A 22,716-nucleotide genomic window follows, 5' to 3' on the forward strand; every position below is an offset into this window, starting at 1 on the left:
GGAACTTCCTAGTATTAAAATTGCTAATACATCTTTCTCGCAGGCGTAGAAACAGTGGGGAAATTTCCACCCTTTGGATACATCACTTGCGATTTAGCTCAGGCCAAAATGGAATTGACTTCCTGTCCTTAATGAACAGAATGTATTCTAACGAAAGAGTCACATGGAAACTGAAACAGAAGGGGCAGAGAAGGGCCAGCCTCCTTGAACTTGACTCTGGCATCCTACAGAGACCTCTGAGGATCAGAGTCCATTTGCTTATCTGGGCTTTTACTTTTAATGTATTTACAATGTGGTGCTAAGAAGTGCTACCCGCCCAAGACCTCGACCACACCAATGGGCTTTACTGGCATTTCACAGCCTCAGGCGGCTTCAGACCCAAGGGAGTGCACTGAGGGAAGAGTCCCAAGTTCTCTCCTGCCCGTGGCAACTCACATCCTGATTCCTGTAATCTAGGATATTGGGGTGGGAAGATTCCAGAATCTCCAAGGCTCAGTTACTCAGTAAGCATTGTCTCTCTCAAAGTCTGCTCCAAAGATGACCAGCCCAAGAATATACCTGCAGCTGCTTATGTAAAATGCATATTTCGGAGCCCTTCCCAGACCTAAGGAGTTGACTATCTCTGGGTCACTGGAGCTTACATCTTAAACAGGTCTCCAAGCGATTCTCTTGCGTATTAAAACGTGAGCACTGCTACATCAGAGAAGGATCGTTGGCCCTTCTCTCAGTTTTAGGGCTTCCCCGGTGACTCAGACAGAACAAACTGCCTGCGATGCAAGAGACCTGGATTTGATCCCCGAGTGGGGAAGATCACCTGGAGAAGGAAATGGCAACCCACCGCAGTATTCTTGCCTGGAGAGTCCCATGGACAGAGGAGCCCGGTGGGCTATAGTCCACGGGGTTGTAAAGAGTTGGATTCGACTGAGCAACTAACATTTGTGCATTTTAAAACTTGTTATTTGATCTAGAGGCAGAAGACAGGACCTGGCTCCAAAGGGGCAAGCAGGCACCCAGGATATATAGGAGTTTTTTCAGCAAAGACCAGGTGTTTAGAACATCAAAAAGATTCCTGTTAATTAAAAACCAGATATCTCCCAATAAGGAATTTAGCGCTTTTCTATGAATGGGAAGATGCAAGAGTCTGGGCTCACTGAAATCATTCCTTTGAAATGCACCTCAGCTCTCTGGGGTCAGTATCCTGCTTATCTCCACCCTAAGTCACCCCCAGGTGCCCTGAAGCTGGGGGTGACTGCAGTCCCTGAGGGTTTGGCAGTGGGCGTCCTTGGTCTCCATCCTGAGTCTCTCAGGGCTCACCCTTTTTTGGGGCACTGTATGGTGCTGGTTTGATGGCTGCAATATCCTTTGTTTACAGGTAAGGCGCACAATATTTTTTATCCACACAGACATCAGGAACTTTGGCCTAAAAGGGAGAAAGACAAGTGAGTATCAATAGATGGCTCACATATGGTCTTAATGAAAAATAGGAATGATGGAGTTGCCAAGGGTGCTATCAGAACCCACCGGAGGGACCAGAGCTTCACGGGAGGCTCCCTGGTGGAGGTGGCCCTGAGCTGAGATTTGGAAGACAGACAGGAGCCGGGTGATGGCAGGGAAGGCCGGGAGAGGAGGCATTCCAGCCCAAAGGGGCAGTATGCCAAAACCTTGGAGGTAGGAGAACTGTAGAGTCATTCAAGAAGCTGCAAGTCATCCAGAAGAGAAAAGATAGAAAAGTTGAAAGGGCTGAGGTCAGAGTTGCTGGCAGGGGCCAGCCAAGAGGGCCACTGGGGTCATGCTAAGTACCTTCCCTGTGACCACCTGATTCAATTTGTATTTCAGAGAGTCCATTCTGACTGCAGTGTAGATAGTGACTTGGAAGGGGTAGGATGATCGGTCAGTCCGTCAGGAAGAATAGTAGTGTTTGGACCAGCTAGGCTGATGGACACAAAGTCAGGAGGTCGAGCAAGGGAAGGGACAGGACTTGGGGTCCCAGTGGTAGGCTCAACGTCAGAGGCCACCCTCCAAGCCCAAGAGGAGTGTATGCAGGCTTGGCTCACAACTGTCGTTCAGTTGTTCCGTCATGTTTGACTCTCTGCAACGCTATGGACTGCAGCACGCCAGCCTTCCCTGTCCTTCACCATCTCCCAGATCTTGCTCAAACTCATGTCCATTGAGTCGATGACGCCATCCAACTATCTCGTCCTCTGTTACCCTCTTCCCCTGCCTTCAATCTTTCCCAGCATCAGGGTCTTTTCCAGTGAGTCAGTTCATTGCATCAGGTGGCCAAAGCATTGGAGATTGAGCTTCAGCATCAGTCCTTCTAATGAACATTCAGGACTGATTTCCTTTGGGATGGACTGGTTTGATCTCCTTGCCGTCCAAGAGCCCCTTCAGTATGAAAAGGCTCACAACTAGAATAGAGGAAATTCTAAGATGAGAACTTCCAAGATCAATAGAGCAGGTAGGAGTAGAATTTCAGTGATCCGTTTTGGTTGTCACTGGTTGTTTCCATCTCTCCCACTAAGAGAGACTCATAAAAGTGGGCTCAGAGGAAGTGCCTGCAATGGGCTTCCAGGGTTCAGGCAGTGCCAGGGCAGTGTCCAGTTATGACCGGCAGGGGGAAGCACGACAACTCACAGAAACCAAAATGAGAACTCGTTTCCGACGCCAAAAAAAATAACCGCAAACCACCCCCCAACTGAAAAAAGGGACGTTCTGATGATTAATTTGTGCATTCCAAAGCGATTGATGTGGCTAATTTGTAATTAGCAAGCTTTGCTACAATTTCAACAGCTTTTCACACTAGGGTGTGCCTTGCATCTCTTGTTCCGATTTCTTTTTGCTGTTCAACACATATTCTACCTTTTACTGCCTCTAGTGTGGAGTTTTCCTCTGCATGGAAGGATCTCGGATAGCATTCTCTCAAGTTTCTGAGTCTGCCGGCAGAGAGGGGTCTGTAATCGAAGAGACAGTGTAGCAAATGTTGAAGTTTTGCTTTGTTTTTGTCAGCCACAATTGCTTCATTTCAGCACAATTACTTATATAAAAGTGTTCCCTTCCAAATCTGGTCCATAGGCATATGTTTTTGCAGAGACATAATCATGAGTCTGATTTATCATTTTTTAAAAGAAGCAAAAAAAAAAAAAATTAAATTAAAAAAAAAAAAGCGCTTTTTTTTTTTTGTTCTATTCTGCTAAGTATCTAGTCTCTTCTGAGATCTCACCCACTTCCTGAACTTCAAATATCACATTGCCCAGAAAGGCAACCACATGTTTATCTACACTCAACCTCCAGTATTTATTCATCCATTCCTCCATCCATCCATTAATTCATTCCATTCACTGTGCTGCGGACTGGGAATACAAATGTGAGAAGAAGGTGTGGTCCTGTTTGGGAGCTTGCAGAGCCTTTGGGGGTGGATGGGGAGGGCGGAGAAGTGAACAGACCATTATGCTGCAGTGAGATTGGTGACCCAGTGGAATTTTTGAGGAAGAAACCCTAAAACTGACTTGGGGGCCTGAAGAAAGGGGAGAGATCAGCTGAGCAGAGGAAACTGCAAATGCAAAGATACAGACACTCAAAACATCATGGTATCTTCCGGAAACCACAGTGGTTTAATATTGGTAGAGTGTATGTTGGCTGGAGACTGAGAGAGTGAGGCTGGCAGGCAGGGACCAGATCCATGAGGGTTTTGCACAGGTCTTAGGACACTGTCTTGTAGACGATAAACAACTTAGTTCCAGTGGGTTTTTCATTCTGAAGCTAGAGAATGTATTTTGAAGATGAAAAGATGACCAAGTTGCACCCAGTGCTTCAATATCCCATAGAATCAAGCAGCAGGTGGGATCTTAGTTCCCCGACCAGGGATCGAACCTGTGCCCCCTGCAGTGGAAGCTCGAATTCTAACCATTGGACCACCAGGGAAGTCCCTCCAGTCCCTAGTTTTTAGCAGTGCTGGAAAGTCCCAGTATTCCCCTTTCCAGATGCTTCACCCACGAGCCACATTCTTCTTTATCCCAGATGTAAATGGCTTCCTTAAGTGCTTTCTTGACGTCTGGGCTTTGGACATGCTGTGCCCTCTCCTGGCGCAATCTCTTCCTCTCAGGCTAACCAGAGTCTGAGTTGAAACCTCCGTCCTCAGTCTTCCCTGGTCCTGGACTAGATCAGGTCCCCTGCTCTATGTCCCAAAGCTGCCCATCCTGGGTGTTATATTCCCAGCAGTGTGTCTTCCCCTTCAGACTGTGAGCTCTGTGACAGATTATCTTGCTATCTCCAGATAGAGGCTCAGCTAGCATTGTAGACAGCAAGAATGAATGCATAGAGCTTTTGGACAATGTACTGGTTATTTCTACCTGCATGTTTCTCGGAGTGATGAACTCTACCCTTCCCAGGTCGGGTATCAGTATCTTTCTACCTGCCCCTTCCCAGTACATGCCCTACCCCCCGAGTCAGCTCCATGACCCCCATCTCCTGCCCAGTCAGCTCCTCCTCTGACTGGCAAATTTCTCTGCCCACTCAAAACAAAGAACAGCAACTCTTCCCTCACTTCCTCCTCCTCTCTGCTCAGCAAGTAAGTCCTTCCCTTTCATTTCTATTTTTTTCCTGACACCATGCTAGAACAGTTTCAAAGTGGGGGGGGGGGGGGATATGGGTTTTACAAGACAGGTCTAGGTCCCAGTCTCAGATCTACTATATTTGGGTTTACTTGGGTGAGTTTCTAACCCCTTTAAGCATCAGTTTGTGAAATGGGGATACTATACACAGTAGAAACACTGTGACTTCAGTACAAGTCAGGTGGTAAATAGATACCTCTGGCTGTTTTCCTGTCAGACATCTTCTGCTTAAAAACTTTCAGAGGTTGTTACTTGTCAGTGAAGCCTAAACTGTGCATCTTGGCCTTGCTTCTCATTACTCCTCCCCCTAAATTCTAAACTCTGGTCAATCTGAAATATTGGCTGATTTCATCACTCTTTCCTCCTTGCTTTCATGTTGCAGTTCAAACACCAAGTCCTCCCTGACAACCTGAGCACCAAGTAACTGGCTCCCTCCTCTGCAGTGCTGTATGTAGTTCAGTGGCCCTCAGGACCAACTGTTTTGCCTTGCAGACTAGGCAACTTTCTTCTAGAAGACAAACTGCTGAAAGCAGAGGCTTTGTCGGGTTCATCTATCACTCTGCACAGTGCCTGGCATGCAGCTGATGCTCAACAAATACTGAGTGAAAGAACAATTCATTGTCATTTCAGTGGGCTTGTTTTCTCTATAGGATCAGACCTTTGGTTATTCTCACCTCTAGCTATTTTGTTGCCTTCCAGGAAGCACATTACCACTGGATGCTCTGTTCTCTCCTTTAACTGCAAAGAGCTTTTGGAATTGAAAAATAAGAGTTACTCCTCCAAGCCTCATCTTCTGCCACTCCCCGATTATCAATTGAACTCTTTAGCATTGCAGAGAACAGGACTCTCACGCCTCCGATCCTTTGTATGTGCATGGTGTTCCCTTCGCCTGGAATGCCCTTATCCTGGCTTCTCCAGCGAACTCCTACACATCCTGCAAGACTCGGCTCAGACATCACCTTCTCTGGGAAGGCTTTTCTGAGATGGGCAAAGCAGTGACCCCTCTCTCCCATCTTTTTAACTTCCTCAGCGTTACTCCAAATAATTCTAACAGTATTTGTGGTATTATTTGTTTCTTTTTCTTCCACTCCTCTACACCCTGGATTCCTTGAGGGCCAGGATTTCTGTTCATTGTTGTACCTTCTACAGTTAGCAGAGCGCTTAGCATGTGTTAAGCATGTATTAAGCACTTGATTCAACAGATGAACGAATATGTTAATTCATCTTATACTGCAGAGTTTGATGTGAAGTGAAAGTCGCTCAGTTGTGTCCGACTCTTATGCGACACCATGGACTGTATAGTCCATTCTCCAGGCCAGAATACTGGAATGAGAAGCCTTTTCCCTTCTCCAGGAGATCTTCCCAACCCAGGGATCGAACCCTGGTCTCCTGCATTGCGGGCGATTCTTTACCAGTTGAGCCACCAGCGAAGCCCAAGCGTACTGGAGAATTTGTTTGGACCAAATCTCAAATATTTCAAGATTAGGTCCTCTATTTTGAGTGCTTCACGCTGGAGATTCCTCCCTCCTCACCTCCCCCCCCCCCCCCCCCGCCACCCCCGCCCCCAGCCAAATTGCCTTGGTTTGGTGGAAGGGGAATGGAAGCGATCAGGACGTGGAGGAGAGTCGTTTCTCCGAGTGAGCGCTAATTTACCCGCTCTGGCACCGCAAGGGTTACAAAGACCCGGGGCCGGGGGCTGGGGGGGTGGATCCGGGCCGGTGCCACCTGCTGCGGGGCGGCCCGGCGCCTGCGCCCTGGCCCGTAGCCGGTCTACCTGCGGGGGCCTGGCGGGGGTGGGGCGCTTGCGCTCTGGGCCTTTTCCGCCGGGGGAAGTCTCGCGGGGGTGGGGCGGGGCGGGGTCGCGCGCTCAAGTTCTCGCGGGACCCCGACTAGGAGCGGAAGTTAGGCGGCTGTGCTGCTTCAGCGACCGGACGGCGGCGGCGGCGACGACGACGACGGGGAGGACTGTGGCGGTGACGGCGGCGGGGACAGGCACTGCCCTCTGGGAGCCGCAGCGGGGTCGGCGGCCGCTCGCACCGCTGCGGAGGGGCCGGCCGGGCCAGAAACCGAGGAGCTGCGCCACGGTGAGCGCGGCCGGCGGCGGCGCCGCTGCCCCGGTGCCCCTTCCTCCCTCTTTGGTAGCGGGAGTTGGCCCGGGTTCGGGGTGGGTGGCCCGGGCCTGGCGAATCGGGGGCTGCCGGGCCTGGAGGTCGGGAGAGCGGAACCCCTGAGCTCGGGGCTCCACGTTTCCCCTTTTGGGGCGCTTCCTTCCTGGGCACCGTTCCTCCCCTCACCCTGGACAGAGCCCCGGACCGCGGCGCAGGAGGCCGGGGTGGGTGGGTTCCTAATTGAATTTCATGCCTTTTCCTTGAGGGTTTTGCGCCGCAGGGTCCCGGGGAGAAGAAGCCCCAGAGCACCGGGCGCTCATTCCGTGAGTCAGTCTGACTCGGCACCGGGAGGCGGGGGGTTTCGCGGCGGTTGCGAACGTGATAATTGATGCTTCTTCGACTTGCTTGGCCACCACGTCACCATCTCCTGGTGTTTGGGGGCCGAATTTTGGGAGAAAACCCACCACTCCTATTAAATCTATGAGTGAGGACGTTTGCTACCGGAGCCAGTCGAAATGGCTTTGTTTCTGTCGCGTTTTGCTTTTTTTTTTTTGGCGGGGGGGGTGGTGGTGGAGACACTACTCTTTGAAAAAACATATGTCAAGAAAAACAAGCAGCAGTTGACTGGAATGCTTCGGGGAGAGAGGGGAGGGAATCCCTGGTATTTTTCATTTTGCAGCGCTCTCCGTGTATCTGATGGTAACCCCGAGAGTTACAGCTTATTTAGGGAGTTAAGCCTAGGTTGGCTTCAGGTACAGTAACAGCATAATTTGCAGGGGAGCCCAGGTGCCATCGAAGTCTCTTTGGGTACTGTTGATTCTCGAAAAAAGTGGGAAGGACATGTGAGAGAAATTAGCATTAGTCTCCTCGGCTTTGTAGCGTCTCTTTCGCTTCCGTGCTACCCAGTTGTCTTCTCGTTCTGTTTCTCTCTTTCCACTGCGGACACTAAATGCTTATAATGCAAGTCACTTGCCCCCTCCCCCCGTTTTTTTCTTATCTACTTCCCCTTCCTCCTCATTGTCCCCTCTCTGGTACAGTTTTTTGAGGTTTTGGGCTCTGTGGCATAATTCGTTTTCTCCCTCATTTAAGACCCCGTTTCTCTCCCGGGAAGATGCCCTCTTTCTTGGTTTATCCTTCACTTTTGAGCGTTCACTGTGTTCCTTCAGTCAGCCAGAAGGGTTGCTAGAGAGCCGTGCGAGACCTAAGTTCTCTCCACTTGGAGCTGGGAGGCTCAAAGGGTTGAATTCAGCCGTAAGTAATCAATACTGCCACTAGGTCGTAAGTGCAGCTTGCTTGTGTTTTTATGTTTTAGTTGTTTTCTTCGCGTTTAGATCACGGCTTTCTGCCTGCTCACGCTTCTCTTCCTATGCCTCTCACGTTACTGAAGGAGATTGGGTCACTTTGGGGCTTATATTGGCTTGTAGTCGGGGTGATGAATGTTCAAAACGAAAACCAACAATAGCCCTGTAATTACGTAGAATTAAGATAGCCTGATACAGTTAAGGGAATAAAACTTATCTAGACCATTGATGAATTAATTAAAAGCTTGTTGGTGGTAATAGTACTAATTTGTTCCTTACCAGGCTTCTGAGATCAGGTGTCTTTTCCTGCACCTGTTATAATCAGCCCTCTTTGTTTTGTTTTTTGGGGTTTTTTTTCCAGAAAGAAAGAACTTTGTTCTGTTAGTCCTTCCTTTGTTCAAAATTTTCTGAATCCCAAAATTAAAAAAGGTTAATTCTTGTAATCAACTTTCTTTGATACTAAAAGCAGGCCCTGAAATGCTTGAGGCAGTGTACTTACTCAGCCAGTGTATACAGATTTGAGGGACTGCTAGGTTTGTGTTTTGGGGTTTTTTTTGACTGCTGGGTTTTAAATACTACTCGTCAGTGGTACTTACAGACTTTTCTCCCTGATTCCTGTTACCGTGTCGCTGTTGTACAGCAGCGGCTCTAATTGTTACTTAGAACAGAAGAGGAATAGATTTTGGAGAAGTGAAGTAATATGGAGTAGAGACCCGTTCTGTCCATCCAGAGAGAAACTAATAGTTACTGGCTTAATTCAGAAGAACTTTCTGGCAGTCTTGAATTCCACTGAGAGCCTTTGGTTCTGTTTGTCAAAATTGGCTTTTTCCCAGTTGTGCCAAGTGAATATGTTTTCACGCTATGCAAAGACATGGTAGTGCATGGTCTGAGATGCAGAGTTTAAAATCTGCTCTAGAACCCCTTACAGTACAGCCTTGTTTTTTTTTTTTTTTCTTTAATTAGCATGCATAAGAGTTACCTGTGGGACTTCCCTTGTGGTCCAGTGGTTAAGACTCTGAACTTCCGCTTCAGGGGGGGCGAGGGTTCCATCCCTGGTGGGGGAACTAAGATCTCACTTGGCGTGGCGAGGCCAAAACAAAAAAACATTACCTGTGACTCTTATTTAAAATTAGGTTCCGGGGCTAAGGTCACACTACATTGCAGAACTCCAGAAGGCGCCTCACAGTGAAGCAGCCCCTGAATGGGCTGATTCTGATGTAACTCGTCCAAGGGCCAAAACTGTTGTTACAGGATGCATCTGTAAATTCCTGAGACTGCAGTGTGACTTTAAATTACTCAACTTAAAATTACACTTTATGTAGAGAGTAAACAATTAAAAGCCTAACAGAATAAGTGACTATAGATGTGGTCAGTTTTACATGTGTGAGTGTTTGTCATTGTTAGGACTTGGGGCTTCCCTGCTGGCTCAGCTGATGAAGAATCTGCCTGCAGTGGAGGAGGCCCTGGTTCGATTCCTGGGTTGGGAGGATCTGCTGGAGAGGCGGTAGGCTACCCACTGCTGTATTCTTAGGATTCCCTGCTGGTTCATCTGGTAAAGAATCCACCTGCAATGCAGGAGACCCCTGTTTGATTCCTGGGTCCGGACGATCCCCTGGAGAAGGGAAAGGCTATCCACTTCAGTATTCTAGCCTGGAGCATTCCATGGACTATAGTACATGGACTTTCAAAGAGTTGGATACCACTGAGTGACTTTCACTTTCAGGACTTGGATTTGGAGCTGTTTAAGTTTATATTTACTGGTCAGTGTGCTTAATTGCATCCGACTCTTTTGTGACACCGTAGGCTGTAGCCCACCAGGCTCCTCTGTCAGTGGGATTTCCCAGGCAAGAATACTGGAGTGGGTTGCCATTTCCTCCTCCAGGGGATCTTCCTGACCCAGGGATTGAACCCACGTCTCCTGCATTGCGTCTCCTGTGTTGTAGGCCAATTCTTTACCACTGAGCCACCAGGGAAACCTGTATTTAATGGGACCGTTAATTTGCCTACCGGAGCGTTCTCCTGAGTCTGTGTGTAGGTGGAACTCTAGTTTTACTGAGAACACGTGGACCAATATTTGAAGAGGGACCAGTGATGCTGGTTAATACCGCTTAGCGCTTTACACCAGGGACTCAGCCTTTATAGGTATTCTAATTAGCAAAATGACTTTATAAGGTGTAGGTGCTGTGATTTTCCTCATTTTCCAGATGAAGGACACTAGGAATTAGAGAATGTGAGTTATTTCTCCAGTGATTGCCCACCCAGTTAAGAAGTGGTAAAGTGATAACTGAATCCCGGTCTAACTCTAGAGCATCAGTAAGGTTTTGGGTTTTGTTCTTTCTAACTATAATAGCAATACATGCTTATGGTAAAAACAAAGTAGAATTGAGGCATGTGGTACAGCAAGTAAAAATATTCTGTGGTCTCACTTCCAGAGATGATCATTGTTAACCTTTAAAATTTTTTAATAACACACTGATATATATTGTTTTATAGAAATGGAATAACTAATTTTTCTGTACTTTAAAGACTTGATCATATGTCTTGGTGCTTATACGGAAAAGTATTTCTTAGCTTCCTGGATATTGATCAGGGATAGATGTATTTTGCACACGGTATTTGTGTCACTTTTAGTGTTATAAATCTGGAACGTGATACTGCTTGTCCAAGGAAGGATAGGTGTCTTAAAATTATCAATAGATGCTGTAAAATTACTCTCCAAAAAGATTGAACTGATTAATTCCCTGCTAGAGTGTGGACTGTAACGGTTTTAATGATTTTAATCCAGTTTCAAGCATATTGTTAGGTATATAGTAATTCTTCAAAATGTTAAATTAATAAGCATTGTATAAAGAGTCTGAGAATAGTATTGCAGAGACTGGATAAATCTTTAAAAATTTGACAATTAGTAGGTGAAATAAATCTCATTGTTTAATTTGCTGGCGTCTTTTTTGGGGGGTGGGGTGTGGTGGTGGTTTTTGTTTGTTTTGGCTATGCAATGCAACTTGGGAGATAACAGTTCCCTGACCAGGGTTTGAACCTGGGCCATGGCTGTGAAGGCCCTAATTTGCCATTTTTAATAATGAAGATAAACATCTGCTATGTTTTAAGTAGAGTCCATTTTAAGTTATTTTTGAATGACTCAATGTCAGTCTCTATGGAGATGTCAGCTCCGGGAGTTGGTGATGGACAGGGAAACCTGGTGTGCTGCAGTCCACTGGGTTGCAAAAAGTCAGATATGACTGAGCAACTGAACTGAATGTCAGTCTCTATCCAGAGCACTTCATGTATGTATTACCAGAGCACTTGGTAATCTAATTTAATGCTTAGTGAATCAGTAGGTGATATTATCCCCATTTTTACAGAAGAGAAAACTGAGGCTTGTTTAAAAGGCTTGTTCAAAGTTATGGCTGATATGCATCAGGGTCAGTATTTGAACCCGGGGTCAGCCTGCCGTTACAAACCATGCAGGCTTAACACTAAGCTATATTGGTCCAGTGTCCTGTATTTTATTTTCTGTAAATTTTGGGTAGGAGAGAGTTGCATAGAGAAAATAAAATCCTATGAATACCTGTGTGTGCTCAGTCATGTCTGACTTTTTGCAACCCGAGGGACTGTAGCTTGCCTGGCTCCTCTGTCCTTGAGTTTTCCCAGGTAAGAATACTGGAATGGATTGCCATCTTCTCCAGGAGATCTTCCTGACCTAGGGATCGAACCCAAGTCTCTTGCATCGGCAGGTAGATTCTTTACCGCTGTACCACCTGGGAAGCCCACAGATACCTTTAGGAGACTGCCTTTTAGGAGACAGTGCACATCACTTTAAATGAACAACTCAAACTGCACTCGCCGTGTTAACATTGCTTGAGATGGGCTGCAGGGTGTGGGCTGGTTCCAGTTCAGACACACACTCATCAGGCTTCAGTGTTCTGTACTCGCAGTCCATTTTCTTCGGGAATCAACAGCACCGTCCACTCTTAAAATCATTATACATTGTGTGTACTTTTAGGTTTCTTTCTTTTTAGGTAATTAGTATGGCGTACGTGATAGAATTTGTTTCTGTCTTTAGTGAAACACACCTTTTTGAATTTCTGTAGTCTGGGTGCTTTTCTGTGGCTAGGCTCCTCTCGTTTCCTCCGTGAGACACTAATTTTTATTTGGCACAGCCACAGAGCTACTGATTGGTTTCATTTCTATTCACCTGTATCTTACAAAGCAATTGTTGCTTGAAATGCAGTTTTCAGGAGTGTTAGTCTGTTTAAGCTTTCTCTAGAAAACCGAGGTAGAAAATTGAGTAACAGGAAAGCATATGTTGAAAACCGTCTTGATTTCTATGGTCTGGCTGTTTGGTCACACTGCAGTTGTCTGGAATCTTGAATGATGAAGTTTATGCCCCGTGACTCGTAATACCTTGAGAGCCACAGTGCTTTGGGTTTCTGTCTGATTTGTTTTTCAAAAATGAAACTCTTCCCAAAAAAAAGAAAGAAACTCTTTAATTTTCTTTGACCTGCATAATTATCCTTCAGCTTCTCATCATTGGTACCTAGTCCCAACAATCAGACCTGGAGACCAGTGAAAATAAAGGGTCAGGTCAGGGTATGGAAAATGTTGATAGGCGTGTAGCAGAGATTTTTTTGGAGAAGCTGTAAAAAAACTTTTAAAAATAGTATACGCTGGAAAGTAGGCAGAAAAAGGAGAAAGTTGTTAATGCCGGGAAAACTGAAAGATTGTACCAGAAAGGAAGATTGGTTATCATACGTTATTTAAATCACTAGTGAACAATATTTCCTAGTGTAATAGTATGAAAAAGTGTTAGTTGCTCAGTCGTGTCCGACTCTTTGCCACCCTGTGGATTGTAGCCTGCCAGGCTCCTCTGTTCATGGGATTCTCCAGGCAAGAATACTCGAGTGGGTTGCCAGCTGCTTAAACCAAAATGTGTGGCATTATAGGGATGGGCTGTTTATTCGCTCAGTCGTGTCTGACTCTCTGCGACCCCGTGAACTGAAGCCCACTAGGCTCCTCTGTCTGTGGGATTCTCTCGGCCAGAATACTAGAGTGGGTTGCCGTTTCCTACTCAAAGGGATCCTCCTGACCCAGGAATGGAACCCATCTCCTACTCGGCACAAATTCTTTACCACTGAACCACCTGGGAAGCCATAGGGATGGGGCAAGGTGAAATTGGCAGGGGTGAAACAGCTGAGTCCTTGTCTTTTAGGTGACAGGTGATGGCTGGAAAAAACCAAGAAACAGCAGCAGAAGCATATTATGTATAAATACTGTTAGTAAACTTAAAGAGAAAGCTATAACCAAAATTGAGGGTGATTGCTTTTGGTTGTTGGGTAGGTAACTTGTTTTTTATAAGCCTATTATTTACCCTGAGTTTTAAAATTACGTATATGGATTCATTTCATAAAAAGGTAACTATGGTGAGTGTAAATAAAGGCTGTTTAAGGACACACAAATACTGAGACTAGTGTTCATTTTTATATATATATGTTTGCTGGGACTCTTTCTTTGCTTTCCCCTCTTAGAGCCAGCACAGCATAATATGTCCTAGGTATGGGACATAATGAATGGGACAGAATGAATAAACATGGGTTTAGTTTATTAGTTTACCTGTAGTGGAATGTTTGGCCTTCAGAATTCGACTGAAGGACTTTTGTTGCCTGTTGAGTCTTTCCTCCTTGGTAACACTTATTTCCCTGTAATCTTAATATTCCCAGCTGGTTTACACCTCAGTCCTTTTGCAGCTATACTTGATTAATGCCCCAATTGTTAACTTTAGAACAAAAGAATGATAATCACTCATGCCCCTCAAATGAGTCCTCTGCTGGATGGTAATTATCCACCGAAGGGTGTCACTATAAATAATCTGTCCCCATTCTGCCAGGGTCATTATTGTTTTCTGCTTTTATTTATCCTGTATGAAAACAGTGACTGGCCAAACAAGAATGGAGCTTCGTTTTCCTTTAGCTGTGCAAAGGCCAAGGTTGTGCTTCAAATTCAGGGCTCCAAACTCTTCACTCCTCTGCAGCGATTGTACTGCCCAGGTTCCTTCCCCATCACCTGGACACGACCCAAGGGTTGTTACAGAGTCTTTGCCTGCAAGGTTCAGTTTGGATCAGTTTAGTACTCCCCTGGCTCCGAGAAAAGCAGCTGTTCTCAGGGTAACTGTGTGAGGCTTCTGTTTGGCCTTTTGGCACCATTTCCTAGGCAAGATATCTGGCAGTTCAGATTCTGAAAAAGGGATTGCTTTCAAGTGTATCAGGACGTAACTGTGCTCCTTAGGCTAGTTAGGAATGAGTCGGAGGCTGCCTCGGGAATGCTGAGCCTTGGGCGGCTGTTTCAAGGGCTATTGGGGCCCCTGAAGTCTTGGGGGGTCTTGGTAGGGGAACCCTGTGCAGGAGTCTGTCTCCGCCCTCCAGAGATTCTGAGCTTCGTCTCCTTTCTCTGGTCACCTGAGCTTGCCCATCACGGATGGCGAGTGGAGAGCAGCCAACTGAATAAAAAGTAGTTCGCAGGGTCGTGCTCCCACTTTCTAGGGGAGACGGAGGTTTAGTTTCAGAGAACAGTTAAAGCAGCCCGGGACCAAACCCACATTGCTGCCTTTTGACTGTGGAGAAGGGGACCCAGCTTTTTCAAAAAACCAGATCGGTTGGTAGGAGAAAGGAGGGAAGGAGCCTGTATCACTGAGAAGAGTAGGGGGCCATCCCCTGGGGCAGGCGTTTCTTTCGGTGGACTGCATTTCGTGCGCGGAGAGCAGCGTGAGGGTCGAGGGAGAAAAGGCGGAGACCACCGGGACTCCAGCCGGTTCCTGCACACCCAGCGGGAGGAAAGAGGAAGTGTGATCGGGAAGGGCCCGAGCCGTCGCCGCCATTGGCCGGCAGGCCTGTCAGTCGCCTGGGGGCTGAGGCTGAAAAGAGGAAGAAGGAGCTCGGGGCTCCTGCCTGGAAGGGAGGGCGGAGGGCTGAGCCCGGCTGAGCCAGGGGGCGTGGGGGCTGGGACGGCAGGCCAACGGGCAGGGCGGGGCTGCCTTCGGTCGGGCCACTTCTCTCATTCTGCACTCTCCTGATTCAGGGTGGCATTGTGTGTCCCGGCGTGCGGGAGCCAGTCCCCGAAAAGAGGCGAGGCTGAGCCCAGAGCGCTGGGTCGCTTCAGCAGGGAAGACTCCCTCCCCCCCCCGCTCCAGGCTGCTGAGCCCTGAGCCCCGCTCAGAATGGAAGCCATCGCCAAATATGACTTCAAAGCCACCGCAGACGACGAGCTGAGCTTCAAAAGGGGGGACATCCTCAAGGTGAGTGCTGACGCCCAGCAGCCGTCCCTGTGCTCACCTGCCTTCTTTTGCCCTGATAACACAAAGAAGCTGTGCTTGCCCTTGTTTCATCGCCCACTTTAACGTTACCATCCTGGGCGATTTGGGAAGCTGGTCACCTGGTGGAATATCAAATATGACTTAAGATGGTTGGGGTGATGTGCGATCTTTAACTGCCTTTGTGTGAATGCCTCAAGTATTTATACTTGCTTGTTGATATTGGTAGTTCATGTAGAGTTGTTTTTTTTTTTTTTTTTTTTTTTAAGAAGGATTTGTGAAAAGCACTCAATTAGTCTTATTTTACTTACTCAAAAGATTTTTGCATTCTGGAATGTGATCCTAGTAGGTTAGAAATGAATTTACCCTCGTTTAGAAGGGTGATTGGAAATACATGGCAAAACTTACTAAAGAACCTCAGTGTACTCAAAAAAGAAAAAAAGAACCTCAGTGTATTCTTTCTCTCTGTGAAACAGCTACTGGAGTTCTAAATAACAAGGTTCAGCTTGCTGTTGTACAAGTCAGATTTCCATTTTCTTGAAGGAAACTTGAGCAATGACTCCATATTAGACTCTTAATTGCACGAAAGAAACCTGCTGACAGTTTAAAAATAAGCTTCTTTACAGTTTGCAGCTCATTTTGAGCCCCACTCTTTACATGAGATTCGCCTTCCACCTGGCACGTGTTAATTAGGGTAGCGTGACTACAGCAGCTTGCCCTTTTGGATACTTTTACACGGGTGGGTGTTATCGAATAGTGCATCAACCCTGGGAAAAACCTGAAGTTTAACATTTGAGTCTTCACTGTGTCTCCAGTTTTGACTTTTTCCCGCTGAACCTCAATCACATAGTTGGAATTTGCCAACCAGTTGTTTATTACCATTGAATGAAATTATTAGCATTTTATAAAGAAGAAAGTGGGAATATAGAAATGTGGTTCTTTATCAAAGGACTAGTGACATGTTTTTAAGTTTTGTGGACCTGAGGAGAGTTATTCTTTCGCTCTAACTACCAGAGGCATAGAGTTCTGCTCTGAAGTTACCTGCACAGTAGTTTTTCCTCACGTTAGAAATGTAGGTTTTACTTCATAGAAGGTGTTAAAGAGCCTGTAAGAAGGAAACTGCACGTGTTCTTTTCAGCTGTTTCTGCAATACCAAGCTTTTTGACAGTATTCTCAAAGTAAGCACAAAATTGTCAGAAAGCAGACAAAACCAGCTGAGTGAAATACTATACATCGTCTCTTTCTGTTTCTTTAGGTAGAAATCACCAAACTTAGACCCTAAATTATTCTATCATTGATGTACAGAGGAGATCGATATTTTCCTAGGTGATTATATTTTCAGCAGATAACCTTCTCCTGCCACCATAAGATTGACTCTTCAAAGAGGAAGAAGAAAGACAAGTAGCCACATTTGTCACTTGTACAAAATTGCTTTGGGGTCAAGCTTCTGGGTTTTGTTTGTTTGTTTCCTTAAATACAAATTAGAATTTTTTGTTAAGCTTACCCTAGAAACTTGCACCTAGAAGTTCATTTTTTTTCTTTAAGTCTATCCAGGTGCACATTTAGCACTGAGGCAACAGATCAAAACAAAACTGAGCTTGAGGTCTGTTTAGAGAATTTTTAGGTGAGAAGTTTCCCTGTTGTAACTACCACTGAAGTTAGTCTTGGATCACGAGCATTTTGTAAGTTCTCTATCTTAAATCAGTAAACTTCTTGTTGTTCAGTCACTAAAGTTGTGTGTGACTCTTTGCGACCCCATGGACTGCAGCACGCCAGGCTTCCTTGTCTTCAGTATCTCCTGGAGTTTGCTCAAACTCACGTCCATTCAGTCGGTGATGCCATCTGATTATATCATCCTTTGTTGCCTCCTCCTCCTCTTGCCTTCAGTCTTTCCCAGCATCAGGGTCTTTTCCAGTCAGTCAGCTCTTCACATCAGGTGGCCAAAGTATTGGAGCTTCAGTGAATCAGTCCTTCCAGTGAGTATTCAGGGTTGATTTCCTTTAGGATCGATTGGTTTGCTCTCTTTGCTGTCCAGTGACACTTGTTCAGACTTCTTAACAAGTGTAATATCCTTTCCCATCCCACAATGAGGATGATACTGTAATTTTTTTATGAAATTTTTATGATGGAAGAGAAAGTGAATCAGAGTGCTCACATTTACTTTCAGAGTGTCTGGGGAGAGAGAGAATACATATGTTTGGTTCTTTCCAGTTTGGCAGATAACTGGCATATGAAGTCATAATGCCATTATTGCTTTTGAGTGGTAGCCGTTAGCTGTTTGTTAGTAATCTTGTGGCTTTACTCCAAAAAAAAGTGACGATACAGTAGTTGCCCTTTGTCTCATAATTCTGTGAAACAGCTGAGTGAAGAGAAGAGACACTGCTTTGTCTTAAATGCTGTTATTTAAAAAATATTTTTTTTTTCTTATGATTATTCAGGGAGTAACTGGCTTCATTTGGGTGCCTGTGATTTGTTTTGCTAACTCTTTAGGTTGTTAGTTGTGAGCCAAATTATGGTTAGAAGTGGCTGGAAAGCATTGGCCAGATTCCCTCAATTGAAATAAGCATATATTTTCTCTCTGTTGATAAGAGGGACACATACATATGGGCATTGAATACATTTTATTTGAAAATAATGAAATAGAAAGAAGCTCCGCCCTCTGCCTCTGGCTAGAGTTCCTGGTTAACTTTTGGTGGATGTTGATGCCTGTCCTCCAGCACACCACTTCCTTAATTTCTATCTGACTTGTACTGCCCTGAGAAAAGAGAACAAGTTAAAACAGCTTTTTGGAAGCCTTAAGTAACGCTTCAATATATCTGCCTTTGTTAATTTCCCTCTTAAAAAAAGCTTAACGCTTTTCTTGAGGAGGGCCAGGGAGGGCACTGGCACATAGGGAATGGAGGAAACTGCTCTTCTGCAGTTTCAGGCCTTGCGTGGCTGAAAGGAACGTAAATTTCGCCCCCATTGAAGGGCAGCCTTGAGATAGCCCCAGGGGTTCTCCACTGAGGCCCTGAACCCTCTGCGCTAGAGTACACAGAATGCTGAGCTTATCTGAAGTTGCATCTGCCTTCTAGAGGCTTTTTCGTACCTCTGCTTCAGATAGGAATTAAGAGACTGTTTTGAGCTCTCAAACGTGGGCTCATTGCATTCTTGAGCTGGATCCTCATTTTCTGTTGAGACAGACCTTTGACTCTTGAAGAATACCAGCAGTAGATCATCTCATGATCTTCTCTGTCTGGCACGAACCTCCTTTCCAGGTTCCTAAATTGCTTTCAGACTCCGTCTTGGAGTTCAGTGCTGGCGGCCCTGTTGCACGCTTACATGGCGTCTCCATGAGCCACGTTCTGGTGTCCGTGGCCTTGAGAGTTGGGTGAGAAATAGATGTACTTTGTCCCTTCAGGAACTCTAAAATAAGAGAAATAAGGTAAGTATGTGAGACAGTATGCAAGAGTGTGTAAAATTAGAGGATCTTCAGAACAGGAAGAGACTTGCGTATTTTGCAGGTGAGCAAATGGTGGCCATGGAGGTTAATGGGTCACAGCTGTTGGTGCCGGTCCGGGGTTTGAGAGAATGCTGAAGTTGGGTCACACGCTTGAACTGCCAGTGTAGCTTAGAGGAGAGAGCTGCTTGGAGGAGGCGGGACTTGCACTGGTCCTTGTGTTGAGCAGGGGGAGGGGGAGCAGGACTGGTCTTGTGTTTGAGGCAGGAATGTTAGAATAAGGTGACAGTCTGTGACAGAATGGAAAATAAGATAGAATTGGAGCCAAGCAAGAAAAACTCAGTAAGAGTTTGATCTTGTCCTTAAGCCTCTGAAGGTTATTAGCTGATGATGAAAGTATCCTCTGTGTAAATGTAATGATTTCTAGGAGGGGAACCTGGAGTCCCAGCCTGGCGGGTCACAGTTATCAGACTGTGAGATACAGGCCTGCACAGGTCCTGGAGACTGGGAGTGAAGGACAGGGGTGCTTTGAGGAAAAGGAAATATAATGGGATTATATAATGGGATTTCTACCTGTCACCGGGGGTGGGGGTGGGGGGGCATTTGAATGCATCGCCTGTGTAACTCAGAAAAGAATGTCCATTGAGTATGCTTCTGAGAACCAGGGATATGAACTACAGTTTGATTAATTACAGTTTTCACAACAGCTCGTAAGTCCTGAATTTGAGTGCACAAGTCTCATTTCAGGTGTTTGAACATCATACCTAAAAAATAAGATAGGGTAGTTTTTTTTCCTTGAGTGTTTCAAAATGTGAGTATTGGTATAGTTTTTGAAGTATTTCTTTGCCTGTTGATAAGAATTGTTACCCATCTTGTTAACTAAACTGAAAATGTTGCGTTTAACCCTTAAGAATGAGGACAGTTTGAGTTCTCTTACAACAGTTTGTTTGCCTTTCATTGTATGTATTTCACCCTCTGCCATCTGAATGGACTATTTCTAAATAGCTGCTAAGAATGAACTTTCAGTTCCTATGCAGTGTTCCTTTTTGAGGGGACCGGGGCCCGGGGAGGTGGGGGAACTGGCTGAAGACCAGTCATCCCTGTTTGGAGAAAGAAATGTCTAAGGAAACGCACTGTTCCTTTGGGGTCTTCAGTTTTGACCGCCATGAGCCATTATAGTTAAGTCATCATTGAAGAGCTACTGTTGATGGGGCATTTAACCTGCCTCAAAGTTATATGTGATTTCTGATTTGGGGCATCGAAAGGTTGGCATTATTAGTGCCATCTTGTGGGTGCAGAAGTTAACTAACGGGCTCAGGTAAGAGGCAGAGCTGGGGATTGATCTTCAGCTGGTGACAGTACTCCCCTTACGGTATGTTACCGCCCCTATTAACCATCAGCTGTGAGTGAACCAGAAATGGAAACTTCTCGGCAGTCCTGAACTGCTCACCTACCAGGCACGGACGGCTGTCTCATGGCACTGTTTATGCATAGTGACTTAGTGGACATCCTACCTAAAGTAAGCTGAGGTTAATAATAAAAGGAAATGAGCTAGGGGGAACGGTCATTTCGCCTGTCCGGTGAGAAAAGATGATAAAATTGTAGGTATAAGGATATTTATTTCAGTGAATCTATATACCACCTAGAAAAGAAATTTCTGCAATTAAATTATGAAATAGGATCATTTTTAAGATGCACTTCAGAGATATTAAAAGATGTAAAAAAAGGCATCTTCGAATCCATAGAATTACCTATTAGGGGAAAAAACCTTACAAGAACTGATTATAGTGCCTGTAAAGTGGGCTTCCCAGGTGGCTCAGTGGTAAAGAATCTGCCTGCTATGCAGAAGATGTGCGTTTGACCCCCTGGAGGAAGGAATGGCAACCCACTCCTGTATTCTTGCCTGGAAAATCCCATGGATCGAGGGGCCTGGTGGGTTACAGTCCATGGAGTTGCAAAGATAGACACAACTGAGCAACTAGAAAACAACAATGCCTTTTTTGAAGAAAGTGTTGGTCTTTTTGGCAGGTATGTCCTCTTTTCTACCTCCTGGTGGGTGTGGAATGAGACACCTGTGGAAACGTGCTCCAGGCCTGACTCACTTTCAGATCCTGACTCTGCCACTAGCAGGTCCCACCTTGTGGTCTTGGGAAGCTCTGCTTTGGTTCTGCCATCCTCAGAATGGGACCAATGGCATCTGCCTTCCTAGAGTCGCAGTGGCGATTCAGGAACTAATGCATTAGTGTGCTTAAGGCAGTGACTTGCATTAAGTAGATAGTTGTGCTTCCTGCCATTAATTGTATTAATGTTTCTCATACACACAACTTTGGTAAGAGGGTGTCTGTCCAGCCACTGGTTGAGGTAACTGTTAAAGTCACATGACTCGATGCACATAACTGGCCCGGTGCTTGTCCTAAACTTACCGCGAACTCGGAACTGTGTACACTGTCCCAGAGCTGAGCTGAAAGCATGATATTGATGGAGGACCGTGTGAAAGACAAGTCGTTTCTTTGTTCTTAATAGTCTGTGGTCTCTCTTAGGGTTAAGCTGGGAAGCAAAGAGGCAAGTATTTAGCCCAGTGTCCTGCTGGGGACCTCACTGTTGTATATTTCTTGGGCTGAGTGGAGCTTTGGGATTATGCTGTTGGCTAATATTAGAAATGATAGATGAAACAGCCTTGGAAAAACTCCTTATTATATTTTCTATAAGGTGTCCTTCATTATTAGGACTTCCCTGGTGGCTCAAATGGTAAAGAATCTCCTTTGCAATGCAGGAGATGTGGGTTCGATCCCTGAGTCGGGAAGATCCCTTGGAGAAGGGAATGGCTACCCACTCCATATTCTTGCTCGGAGAATCCCATGGACAGAGGAGCCTGGAGTCTGATTATTATAGGCGTCCCCAGGCAGGACTTGTGGGAGAATGTTCTCTATGGTCTCAGTATCTAGAAGAGGTATATTTTCCCCTCAGACAGCTTTTTGAAATCGTAAGGATGCTTATAAACAGTGCTTTGGTATGTTTCCTTCCTTATCATGTAGGAAAGCTTAGAGCCTACTTTGGTCTCATTTCTAACAGTAGCTCTTATGTTTTCTGTCCTAATGTTTTTATTGAAACAGGTAATAATTATTAGTGGTTAAATAATGTTTTTTCATGCTAACAATGGCTTTGATTTTTAACTAATTTGTTTTTTTCTTTAACAGCAGAGCTTTAAAAGCTACATTTAGCAAAATGGCAAAGACTTTTGTAATACTTTGCTTTTGAAAACTACAGAAGGCATCAGTTTAAAGCATCAGTTTTTTTTTTTCTTTTTAAGTGAGAGGAACTGTATTTTGGACCTTGAAACTGTAAACCTCACACAGAACAAGAGAGCAGTGTATTTCCAGTCAGAATATTGATCATGCATGTTTTCTTTGTGTCATATTTCATAAGTCTTATTTTCCAGGATGAATGTGTATGGTTTGAAATGGATTGCTAGAGGAAAAAGAATATATTTGCATTTTATTATCAGTTTTTCCATTTTTCTTAACATCTAAAATTACTTTAACAGACATTTTAAAAAAATAAGAAATTCAAAGGCCTACGTAAACTCTTCACTCCAGCATTTTTACTATTACAGATCTCTTCTAGGCTTTATCATTGTACAGACATTTTTATTGTGGTATGATTATAGCGGACTTAAAATTCAACATGTTACCATTTTCCTGTATTTGTTTTACTGATTGTTTTTAATGGTTTAGTATTTTTAGATATTTGTAGTTACTGTTCTATAATTGATTTAGATATTTTCCTATTACTGGATATTTAACTTGTTTCTATGAAAAATTTAGTGCATAATCTGAGGAGGCTTTTGATTGTTTGATGCTCTATTGTCCTAAAGGACTGAACAGATTACCTACTTGAGATCACGTTAAATGAGAATGGCCCGTAATCTTAGAATACACAATAATAGTGCAGCTAG

The 22,716-nt window shown here is 45.1% G+C and overlaps 1 protein-coding gene across 2 annotated transcripts in view; it reads left to right on the forward strand.

Annotated features, from left to right (window-relative positions):
* The first annotated feature begins 6,603 nt into the window (after positions 1–6,603).
* Positions 6,604–22,716, forward strand: part of GRB2 (growth factor receptor bound protein 2) — a 65,748-nt gene continuing 49,635 nt past the window's right edge. The window contains exons 1-2 of one of the 2 annotated variants that reach the window (XM_070479976.1): positions 6,604–6,694; positions 15,091–15,307. In XM_070479976.1, the coding sequence (XP_070336077.1) occupies positions 15,230–15,307 (78 nt within the window). In that variant the 5' untranslated portion in view covers positions 6,604–6,694; positions 15,091–15,229. Of the gene's footprint in view, positions 6,695–6,927; positions 6,947–15,090; positions 15,308–22,716 lie in introns of those variants that run through there. The other variant, XM_070479977.1, reaches the window with a different exon arrangement.

The sequence above is a fragment of the Odocoileus virginianus genome, chromosome 17 (genome assembly GCF_023699985.2).
Source record: "Odocoileus virginianus isolate 20LAN1187 ecotype Illinois chromosome 17, Ovbor_1.2, whole genome shotgun sequence".
Lineage (NCBI taxonomy): Eukaryota > Metazoa > Chordata > Mammalia > Artiodactyla > Cervidae > Odocoileus > Odocoileus virginianus.